Raw genomic sequence first — 11,724 nt, forward strand, 5'->3', positions numbered from 1 at the left:
ATGCGAATTTTACCTTTGTTTGTCTTTCATCTCTTTTCCGTCGCACGCACACAAGCGCACGCCCATGCATGTGTGTGTGTGCGCGTGTATGTACATCGGATTTTTTGCGGACCACTTTTTGCACAATGAATCTACCACCGACCGACCGACCGGCCAACCGGATCCGGATCATTGTACGGATAACACACGGGGGGCGGCGGCGATGGGTGGCACATGTTGTTGCCAGCAGCAGGTTTGAGTCGCAACGATGGCCACTACACTGCTGCCGCCGTTCGGCAGGTCGAAAACCGGCCGGTCGATCGGGCTAAAGCGGAGGGTTAAGATTTCTTTTCATCTAGCAACCCATTTGCGGTCGAAATTTCTAGACAACTTTAGATTCATTTTCATCAACATTACTTTAGCGATCCGCTAACGTTGCTTTTTAATGCCCGTTTTACTTAATGAGAACTACCCGCCATCAATCGCAGATCAACACGAGAATGGCGATTGGTGGACATTAACTGCGCGCGCGGTTGCTTTCTCTTCTTATGTGCACCACACGACGGAGCGATCGAATTCCTTGGTGCTTTTCACATCATTTCTGCACCTTTTCAGCCGCCACAAGAATCCGTCCAAGTGCCGGCCGAAAGCAGGGCACGTGAGACTCGGCTGGCTGGCTGGGTGGGTCGCTAACCCTTCGGTGTGTAGTTCAGATATCTTCTCTACGTATCATGCCTTATTTTTTCCAACATTTCGTGCCCTAAAAGTATAATTTGTTGAACTAAAAGAGGAACATTATTGAGGAGATTAAACAACAAGTTTAAACACTTATTTTTTCTTTACACTCCCGGGATTCCGTCGGCACTCCGTGGGTTGACCAGATCCATCAACACTTTGACACAAACACCACCGTAACCGGGCATGTAGTCGAGGGTTGCCGCGTTGTGACATCCCAATTCACCTGCCCTTCAGCTCCATTCTACCAGAACTCGGTGGCCCGTCGTCGATGCGCTTTGCGAAGCATGAACCCGTTGCCCCCTCGCACCGTTCTTCGACGCGTAGCGCACTGAAGGTGGGTCATCTTTCGGGCGGAGCATATAATATGCTACCGACCGGACCGGACCGGATCGTTCAAGCCAATCGACGGACGGAAAAAATCAAACCCCGACTTCGGACCATTCCCGCTGCCGGACGCGCTAATGATCGGTGCGAGTTTGTTCCGAGGCGATTATGAATTATTCTTTTCCGAACAAAAACCTGGAAGCGTAATTTGTTGTTGAGTGGAGCAGCTCTACATGACCGCGACGCGCGCGCGGCCACTCGCTCGCTTGAGCATTAATTTTGTTGCTCCATTTCGCGTTGCGCGTTGCCCTCTAAAACTACATATACGCGCGGACGCGTACGCAAATGTGTAACGAGCGGACGCGTGAAGAAGGAAAACAACATCACAGGCGGGGAAAATTGAGGCGCGCAACTCGAGGCCTGATGACGCCAACGAACCATGAGCTAGTTTCGATAGAACTGATAGAGATAGAGAGAGAGAAAGCATAAGTAGGAAATGGATTTTCGAGACGAACATCCCGAAGCGGCCGTACACATCCGGCCCGGTGAATCAGGTGGAGGTTCTAATTGCTGCTCTTTATTGTGTACGGCCAGCCCGAGACCGGAAGGTAGCAATGATGTTTGGTTGGCAATCAATGTTTTCGGGTGTCCTAAACCGACACGAAGAGACACAGAAGACAAACGTTTGGTTTGGACGAATTGTCGACAACTGTTGCATTAGTCGCGAATACCCATTAACAAGGGCCACCGCTAAAGAGGCATTAACTCACCGGCGTAATTGGGTCACCCACCACCGGAGCAGCAGCAACAGCTGCGCCTGCCAGCCACGCCTCGCCTAGTTCCATCATTAAACGCTGCCGTGAGTTGAAAATAATTTCATCTCCACAACACGCCGGCGGCGGGCCAACGACGGAGTGTTGCTTTCTCAGGAGAACAACATCCAAACGGTATCCCGTGTCTGCCTCCGGGTGCCCCAAAACAATCTCCTCCGGCAACAATCGTGTTCATTCACGCGCCTCTCCGTGGCGTGCCGGTGGCGAAAAGCCGGTGCCCGTGCGCCGGCCCGATGAAGGCATCAGAAAAGTGTGTCTTAATTTTTGTTTTACAATTCATCAACATTCGCGTTCTCCCTTCGCCGTGCCGACGGTGCTCCGGATTGCCGGGTCTTTTGGGAGTTTTCTTTATAATTATGCTGAAGGGGGCGCGCGCAGACCCGGAACGTGAAGTTCCCGGCCCAGTCCAGTCCCCCTCCATCTGTTAAATCAATTAATATCTCCTACCTCTCGGCGTCGCTAGAAGAGAAAGGAACGGAGATACCAAGCCCGGGCGGGAACCCGGGAATTAACGTCAACAAATACCTTCGTCGTCGGCCCTGGGCCGGAAGACTAATGAGAAGGTGAAGGAACGCCGAGCGCGTGTTTCGAGTCACAATGTATACGGTGGCCTATATTTTTTGAAATCAAGTCCAACCTTAAGAAGTTCCTCCCAGTGGCGCCGTCGTTCCGCGATTCAATTTGTGTCCCCAGGTCCCAAAGGTAGGTTGGTAGAAGTCACAAAAAGAATTTAGCATTCATAACTGTTCCGGTGGGAACCAAAGCACAGAGCCTTTGATGTGACATACCATTTCTCGCTGGGGAAGACTGAGCTAAGATCGCACTACAATTTTTGACGCACCTTATTCGGATTAGTTTTCGAAACTGGACTATTTCGGACCATCACTTTTCCCCCTTCGAATCGGGATTTTTAACACTTTTCCACATCACTAGCACGGAGCAGCACATTGGAACCTCGGGGCACGAGGCATTCGAAATTCCACACCTTCGGGAACCGACGATCACGAGGAAGATCGACGACTGCGTTTTCTTGGCTTTCACATTTTTCTTTCCGGCCCAATGTTACTCCTTAGGTTCGCACACAAATTGAAAATCTAAAGCAACAAAAGCACGATTAAAGAATGAATAAACGTGAGGGTCACGAACGTCGGAGTGTAATGTTTGGGCCAAACATGAAACCACCGGTTGTTTGTAAAACAAAACAAGCACAACATAAGACCGCTTTGTGGCTGACCTTTGCTGGTGAGGAACTGAATGTAACATTCTCGATCGCGTGCACGATTTTGCTTCTCACTCTCGCTCGCGTGAGATCACCTGCGCGCATATCGAACTCTGCTTACCGTTGGTTGGTGACGAAATTAGGCGATTTAAGATGTGATCGGAACGCGGCACCCTGATCCGGGTTTGAGGCTGACCAGAAGGGCCATAAGGGTCTGTGTCCAAAGGTAGCGGGGCTTCGACGAGAGCGCTTATGGCATTTTATTGTAGCGACGCTGGTTATCTTATCGACGCAGCGCGCCGCACTGTGTTTATGGTATTTATGTGTGGACTAAACACGATAGAAAATGTGGGCTATTTTGTTCAACTGCACGTTTCTATTATCGACCCCTCGTCTGTTGAAATTTACATTTACACTGTGGCCGATCTTAAACACCTTTGGCCGGACTTTCGCTTCCAGGCCAAGTGTTGTGGTGCTGTACCTTTCTTTCTCACTGTTGTAGCACGATCTCGTTCACACAGCATTCCTTAAGAGAGCCGATCTTGCCGCGGCCCTTCGCTTGCCGGACACACTTTTTCGGAGCACAAATGCTTGCGTTTTCGCATAAAAACGTAAAAACGGCCACCACCGAAATACGGAAAATACCTTTTTCGCACCGACAAACGCTTACCAAACGTACCACAAACCCGTACTCCGACACCGAGAAACAAACTGAAAACGATCGGATCGTGTGAACCGCTGCGGCTACACGGAATCTGTGTGTGTGTGTGTGTGTGTGTGTGACTTCAAGGGAAAGACCCAATTACCGGGTGTAAAGTGAAGGGCTTTGATCGTTTGTGGCCCTTGGAATGCTGAGATAAAAAAAACATTACAATTGCAATGACCAATAATTAACAATAACCTAAACGAAGGGACAATTTCCATTTATTGCGCACACCGGGTTTTTGAACCGCAATGGTCTGTGGGCACCCTATTTTTGGGCACCCTATTCCGCAGGTTGTCAATTTTGCTGCCAGTGATGCTGTGAGTTGCTAAATGCTGCCAATTTCCGATTTACGTGACGATTACGCTAAAACACAAAATTACACAAACGCACGCGGTGAAATCGGGCCTCGGCAACAGCACTCGGCAGCGACCGGTGGCCACACGTTCCTTGCATTCCTCTGGTCTAATCCCGGATCGAAGCCGGCCAAACATCCTCCACCGGATAACCTAAACCTCCCCAACACCGGCCCACGAGATGTCCGCCGCCTGCACTGCCGTGTTGAAGCGCGAGTTCCCGTCCATCGATGGAGAGCTGCTGTCCTACGTTGAAACGGTGCTGCAAAGCAGCGCCGACGAGTTCGAGAACGGCGACGAGGTATACGAAGCGGTCGGAGCGATCCTGCACGAGGTTTCGCAGGAGAAATCGGAGGACGATGTGCGCGAGATTTGCGACAGTTTTCTACGGCTACTGAAACCGGGGCGCCACAACGACGATGGTGGTGGCGGTGGCAGGTTTCTCGGCGGTGGCCACAAAAAGATTCTGGCCGCCCCGATCCAGCTCGGTGAGATGGCGGCCACGCAGGAAACGGCAGGCGATGACGTGCAAAGCATCTGGGTGATCCAGCGTGACGACAGCCTGAAGGTGGACAGCCGGAAGCTGGAGAAAGCGGAAGCAAAGCGTCAGCAGAAACTCGAGAAGCGCCAGGAAGTGAAAGCGGCCGTGGCGGCCGCAGCGGCCAGTAGTACACCGGTGCTGCAGACCGCTACCGCGTCGCAGGTGATCAGCAAGAAGGACAACAAGCTGGAATCGAAGGGCCTGAACCGGTCGATGGACGTGCGGATCGAAAACTTTGACGTTTCGTTCGGCGACAAGACGCTACTACAGAATGCGGACCTCCTGTTGGCTGCCGGGCGCCGGTACGGATTCGTGGGAAGGAACGGCCTGGGCAAAACCACGCTGCTGAAGATGATCTCCGGCAAGCAGCTACAAATCCCGGCCCACATCACCGTACTGCACGTGGAGCAGGAAGTGGTCGGTGATGATACGACCGCCCTGGACAGTGTGCTCGAGGTTGACACGGTCCGCACGGGACTGATCGAGCGTGAACGGGAACTGAACCGTCAGATTGCGGCCGGTTCGGCCGACGCTAGCCTTAGCACCGAGCTGTCCGAGGTGTACAATCAGCTGCTGATGATCGAGGCGGAAAAGGCTCCGGCCCGCGCTTCGATCATCCTGAACGGGCTCGGGTTCTCGAAGGAAATGCAGGCCCGGTCGACGCGCACCTTCTCCGGTGGCTGGCGAATGCGTCTCGCCCTGGCGCGGGCCCTCTTCTCGAAGCCCGATCTGCTGCTGCTGGACGAACCGACCAACATGCTGGACATCAAGGCGATCATCTGGCTGGAGAACTATCTGCAGAACTGGCCGACGACGCTGCTGGTCGTGTCGCACGACCGAAACTTCCTCGACACCGTTCCGACCGACATCCTGTACCTGCACTCGCTGCGCATCGAAACGTTCAAGGGCAACTACGAGCAGTTCGACAAGACGCGCACCGAACGGCACAAATCGCAGCGCCGCGAGTACGAGGCCCAGCTGGCGCACCGGAACCACGTGCAAGAGTTTATCGATCGCTTCCGGTACAACGCGAACCGGGCGGCCAGTGTGCAATCGAAGATCAAGATGCTGGAGAAGTTGTACGTATCAGATCCGGGGTCCGATCGAATGCCGCTGACTAATTCGTTCGTTCTTTGCAGACCCGAGCTGAAACCGGTCGAGAAGGAGATCGAGGTGACGCTCAAGTTCCCGGAGGTGGAACCACTCAATCCACCGGTCATGAACCTGAACGAGGTGCAGTTCAAGTACAGCGACGACAAGGTGATATTCACTAGCGTCAATTTAAGCGCCAATCTCGACTCGAGGATATGTATCGTAAGTTACCGCAGATCCCCCAGCTGGCCGGCCACTCTAAACCTTTCCGTCCTGTACAGGTCGGTGAAAATGGAGCCGGTAAGACGACGCTGCTGAAGATCGTGGTCGGACTGCTGCAGCCCACCGGAGGGTTGGTGCACATGCACCGTGGCGTACGTCTCGGGTACTTCTCGCAGCATCACGTCGACCAGCTGGACATGAGCGTCAACTGTGTGGAGCTGCTGCAGAACGCGTACCCGGGCAAGCCGATCGAAGAGTACCGCCGGGTGCTCGGGAGCTTCGGTGTGTCCGGTGATCTGGCCCTGCAAGTCGTGGCCAGCCTTTCCGGTGGGCAGAAATCGCGCGTGGCACTGGCCAAGATGTGCATGGGACGGCCAAACTTTCTGGTGCTTGACGAACCGACCAACCATCTCGATATCGAAACGATAGAGGCGCTCGGAAAGGCGGTCAACAAGTACACCGTAAGTTGCACTGCCCTGCCCCCGGGTGGCCAAACCGGTTTTAAGCCGACATTCTTTCCTACAGGGTGGCGTAATTCTCGTGTCGCACGACGAGCGGCTCATACGGATGATCTGCAAGGAGCTGTGGGTTTGTGGAGACGGCACGGTCAAGAGCGTGGACGGTGGCTTCGATGAGTACCGGAAAATTGTCGAGCGTGAACTGGAAGCGGTCGCCGGTTAGCCGGCGCCCCGGCTCGGGAGCACCGTTGCCGGTGGCATCCCTACCCGGAAGCCTATTGCTCGGGCCGTGTCCCCAACCTAAGGGAGAATGTATTGTTGGGCGCTTCTCTCAAGGGCCAACCCAACGCTCCGCTCCGCTTGTTTTCTCACTGGACTCCATTCTACTCTCCCCGTTATTTTTTGTTTATTGTTTTCGGATAAGTTTGTTGCGAAAAAAACCCGACTACAGTTTGCGGCCTACCCACGGAACGGCGGGTGTATTATTGAATCGCGCGCCATCACCCAGTATATAAAGGATCGCGGCGCGGTGATGGCAAAAAAGGAACACAAGAGAACGGAAGCAAAATACGATAATAAAAACAATTGTTTACAAGTAATCCGTCGGGTCTCACCAGAAGTTGGGACTCAACATACCCTCCGGGCGAGTGATTCTTCCCTCGCTAAGTATCTGCGTGACCAGGCCCTCGAGCCGTGCCTTCGGGCCGCCGGTATCGATGCGATTGAGGGCCGCCAAGTAGTCACCCTGCAGCAAGCGTAACACCTTCAGGAACTGCCGACCGTAGGCGGCATGCAGATCGGCACCGGCCGTTTGCAGAAACTCGCCTATAACCGTAGCGCAGATGTCGGGCTGCGGGAACCGGTTCAGGATGTTCGTTAACCAACGCCACCCGTACTCGAGCCCGTGCGGGTGCGGCAGGTTAGCGTCATCCCGTCGCGGCACGGTCACAATGACGGCCGCATAGAGCCGTGCCAACCCGGACATGCGCTTCAGGTATTGGTCCTGCTTTTCGAGCGTCCCGTCGGTGAACCGATAACCGAGCGTCTTCAGAAACTCCTCCTGACTTTGGCCCTCCAGCTGCGGAAGGTAGTACGGCACAAGGTACGGACACTCGCGGTGAAGGTAAGCCAAAAAGAACAGACCAAACTCGGGAAAGCGCTGCCACAGGGCGACGACGATCGCAGCGATCGGAAAGGCGGCCGACGCGTTGCTCGAAATACCGGTGTCGGCTTGGCTCTGCAAAACAAAAGGCAAAAGAACCGGATTATCAGCATTCCGTTGCCCTTGGTCCTGACCCGTAAGCTTACCACAAACTTCTTGGCCAACAGCATCGTGCAGTACGTCCGACCGAGGGGATGCCCATTGACGGACACGTTCACATCGGCCACCTTCACATTCTGACCACTCAGCAGGGCGGCCAATTTATTGTACTTGTCGATAAAGTGTTCCCGATTGACGGCGGAGATCGCGTTCACCGGTATATTGATCGCCTTCTGGCAGTTGAAGCGGTACGTCTTCATGGAGGCATCATCCAGCAACTGCTTGACCACCGCCTGGTGTTTTTCGTAGAAACTTTTGACCTCGGTGTAAAAATGAAGACACTCGGGCGAAACGGGCTGAAAGAAGGGTTCATTCTCGGGAATATCGGTAGGTGGTGGCATCGGTGGTGGTGCGGCCACTATTCCGGCACCAGCGTCCGTAGTGTCCGCGGCCTGCGGTTGCTGTGGCGCACTGAGATTGATCGCTTGCTGCTGCTGATTGGCCTGTTCCGCGGCGGCTAGCTCTTGAGTGCGCTGCTGTTGCAGTTGCTCTTGTTGCTCCTGTTGCTGCTTCTGGGCGCTCTCGATTTGGGCCACAATTTCCGTCACCTCTAGGTTAACCTGATCCAGCTGCCTGCAGTAGTCAGCGGCCTGATCCGCTTCCTTCTGGTCGACCTCCTGACTGGCGTTGATCGTTTGGAGCAGCAAATCAAAGTCTCGCTGCAACGTACGAACCGCTTTCTTCTGATTGACAAACTTGGTCGCGTGCTGGACACCGATCGCGGTCAGTGCTTTCGTGAACGTGTCCGTGCCCAGCCGAAACGCGCCACTGTGCTGGCGGATCGTTTCGATCAGCTGATGCTTTCGACGAAGCTCATCCTGACGGTGCTTCAACTGCGTGGCGATATCACTTTGCCGGCGGTTTTCCTCTTCAATCTCGGCCTGCCTCCGGTTGGTCGCTTCCTGGGCCGCCTGTTCCTCCTCGCGGATTGCGTTCATCAGCCGCTGGTCGGCCTCTTGCTGCTTACGGACGGCTTTTTCAGTGGCTTCCTGCAGACTTCGCCTCAACTGCTCTTCACGCTGCTGATCCGCCTGGCGGATCCTTGTTTGCCGCTCGTCCAGTGACTTCCGGACACTCGCTTGCCGTTGTCGTTCGAGTTCCTGATGATGCAGCTTTGAAGTGACCGTCTCACAGTCAGGCGGAGGATCGCTGCTGCGCTTAGCACTAACCGGTAGTCGGTTGCTCGTGGGTTTGCCAGCCTTCGTTCCGTTCCGTCTGTCAGCATCCTTCACGGTGCTCGGTGAGCCTTCGTTGGGAGCGTTCACATCGTTCTCTTTCAACGAGTCGCTGGTGTTGAGCTGGCTTGCTTTTGGCACTTGCGAAAGATCGGCACAATCCGGTCCAATCGTGCGCTCTTTGATCATGGGCGATAGTTTAGCCGCATTTCGTAGCGCAGAAATCTTCATCGTTTCAAACTCGGACAGCAAATCATCCACGTTAAACTGCGGAAGTAGAGAGGTGGTCAGTTAATTATGTCGATTGGGAGTTCCGATTCATTTACCTCATTTTTTGATCCCATCCTTTTATCAGCCTTCACCTAAAATATTGCTCTACGATTGATTTAATCAGCAGTTCGCGGCAAAAACCGATTCGTTTCAAAGCCGAAGTAAACAAATCAGCCGATTGTAAACAATCGGCGTTCACTGACAGTTGGCGTGAATGTGCTGTCAACGGATGTCGACATTGTTCGACATAAGGAATTGTTTGTTACTTTACAAACAAATTAAAGCTTTCTTTCGAGTTTAACGAAAGGTTATTCCATTTTGGGGGGTAAAACTAACACGAAAAAATAACAAGAACTACCCATGAAACACGGATTAAACCAATTCGTAAGAATATTCGAGGATTCGTAAGAATTCTTCGGAACAGTTCTCATCTTCTCATCTATCAACCTTGTGATTGTTTACTTTCAGGCACACACGTTTTTGCGAATGCGAACTTGTCGGCATTTTTGGGCAAAAATTGTCCCTTGCGAAGGATAATGGATCAGCAGAAAACCATTTTCAACTATCTCCGATCCGTCGATTGCTGCCGGGTGTGCTGCTTGCGGCATCTTAAAGCCACGAAGGAAGACTTTCTCGATGTGAATGCTGCGTTGGCGAAGGTAAGGCGTCGGGGTGTGATCGTTTCGCCGGTTTTGACCTGCCTTATTTCGTTTGTAGCGTAATCTGGAACCACAGGAAACGACCACTGATGAGCCGAGAGTGAAAAAGGCGAAGCCAAATCTGTGCATCACTTGTCTGGGACTGTTCGAGTCGCTCGATTCCCTGGTGGCCGAAGTAAAGCAAAGTGAGGCCTTCCATCGCTTTCGCGTTGAGGCCGGATTTCTGATCTCAATATCGCTACCGATCGTGCTACAACTTCGCCAGCTGGCACTGTGGTTCGATCTGTACGCTCGCTTCCCGGACACGTTCCGCAAGGACACGCCGCCCGATTTCGCCATTAAGGATGCCCTGAAGATCATCATTATTGATCAGCTTGAACGAACGCTCGGCAGACCATTCTCGGTGGACGGTGTAATGATAACCGTTCCGTACAGCTACGAGCTAGAGCAGAAGGAGCTGGCCACACTGGAGCTTATTCAGCCAGAAGTTTTTGCCAAGCGAAAACGGCACAAACATTGCAAGCGAGATTTCATCACCCGGAACGCTTTCGAAAAGTTCTTTCACCCGGACGTGATCGATGGGGAATTGTTTGGCAATCACTACCCTGTGCCACCGGTGGTGGTGCAGAACGAGGGGCTGGTTCGTGGTCCGGTCTCGTTTACCGGTCCCACCATTTTCCTTGCCGGAAGGTACAACAAGGTATCGCGTGAACTCAGCCAAACTCCGTGGATCATCGACGGCAAGCGGATGATGGAGGGCAGCGTACAGGAAACGATCGGGGCACCCATCGCACCACACTTTGGCGTACCGCTGGAGCAGCTAATATTTTCCGCCAGCGGCCGCGAGGATGTCGATGTGCGCTGCCTCGGCGAAGGACGTCCGTTTGTGATGGAGATACCGAACGCGGTGTGCGATCAGTTGCCCGAAGATGTTGCCGTCGCCATGGAGCGATCCGTGGACGAGTCGAAGAATGTCTCGATCAAGGACCTGCAGCTGGTAAAGCGTGAAGATCTCGGTCACATTCGTGGTACCGAGCTAGATAAGAGGAAGTTTTATAGTGCCCTTTGCGTAACGGCGGAACCGGTTACGAAAGAAATGATCAGCAAACTGCGCACCGCAGAACCGTTTGTTATAGAGCAGGTGACGCCGCTACGGGTACTACATCGGCGGCCACTTCTGAAGCGGCAGAGGACGATATACAGCATGCGGGCACAGGCCTGCCGGGACAATCCGCACGCCATGGTGATCGATATCGTGACGGAGGCGGGCACCTACATCAAGGAGCTAGTCCATGGCGATTTCGGACGGACGCAGCCAAATTTATGTAAGATGATCGGTATGCCGATCGACATCCAAGCGCTCGACGTGATGGCAATCGATCTCGATTGGCCCAAACGATTGAGACGGTAAACTGTCGTAAGAGATGCGAATAAAGAGTTACAGAGAAGCACATTCTTTTATTTGTCTTACAGTTTCTATCAAACACCGCTATCGGAATAGTAGTACAAGTTGGAAACGTTCAACAAACTACAAAAGAACTTTTGCTTAGATTGGCAGCCTCAAATAAATTTGGTGAATCGTTATTTTTATATCAAACGGGGCATCTATTTCGTTTAAACCTTTACTAATATTTATTGAATACTACACTTGGGGTTTAATGAAACTAGCAGCGAAAATACACATATCCAGATCTGATGTCCAATGCCCATAAACGTGCCTTAAAACATTAACACTCCATGTGCACAAATAAAGCCTCGGGCAGTCCTTAGCATGATTAATTAAGAGACTGTGGCGACCTTGGTCCCCACCAAGTGCTGTGGCAACCTTGGTCCA

At 52.9% G+C, this 11,724-nt stretch overlaps 3 protein-coding genes across 4 annotated transcripts; 2 read left to right on the forward strand and 1 right to left on the reverse strand.

Moving 5' to 3' along the window:
• Positions 1–4,186: 4,186 nt before the first annotated feature.
• On the forward strand, positions 4,187–7,032 carry LOC128277455 (ATP-binding cassette sub-family F member 3). 2 transcript variants are annotated; one of them, XM_053015911.1, is made up of 4 exons: positions 4,187–5,772; positions 5,833–6,007; positions 6,067–6,472; positions 6,533–7,032. In XM_053015911.1, the coding sequence occupies exons 1-4, from the start codon at positions 4,334–4,336 to the stop codon at positions 6,640–6,642; spliced, it is 2,130 nt and encodes a 709-aa protein (XP_052871871.1). In that variant the 5' UTR covers positions 4,187–4,333; the 3' UTR covers positions 6,643–7,032. The 2 variants fall into 2 exon arrangements, with proteins under 2 accessions (XP_052871871.1, XP_052871869.1); XM_053015909.1 differs by having other exon boundaries at positions 6,067–6,468.
• A 43-nt stretch (positions 7,033–7,075) lies between these two features.
• LOC128267984 (mRNA export factor Gle1) lies at positions 7,076–9,305 on the reverse strand. Its single transcript, XM_053004966.1, has 3 exons — positions 9,288–9,305; positions 7,774–9,228; positions 7,076–7,702 (listed from the first exon to the last, which is right to left on the reverse strand). The coding sequence occupies exons 1-3, from the start codon at positions 9,303–9,305 to the stop codon at positions 7,076–7,078; spliced, it is 2,100 nt and encodes a 699-aa protein (XP_052860926.1).
• A 462-nt stretch (positions 9,306–9,767) lies between these two features.
• LOC128267682 (putative tRNA pseudouridine synthase Pus10) lies at positions 9,768–11,301 on the forward strand. The gene is made up of 2 exons (XM_053004570.1): positions 9,768–9,890; positions 9,949–11,301. The coding sequence occupies exons 1-2, from the start codon at positions 9,768–9,770 to the stop codon at positions 11,299–11,301; spliced, it is 1,476 nt and encodes a 491-aa protein (XP_052860530.1).
• Positions 11,302–11,724: the final 423 nt, after the last annotated feature.

This window comes from Anopheles cruzii, chromosome 2, assembly GCF_943734635.1.
Source record: "Anopheles cruzii chromosome 2, idAnoCruzAS_RS32_06, whole genome shotgun sequence".
NCBI classification, from domain to species: Eukaryota; Metazoa; Arthropoda; class Insecta; order Diptera; family Culicidae; genus Anopheles; species Anopheles cruzii.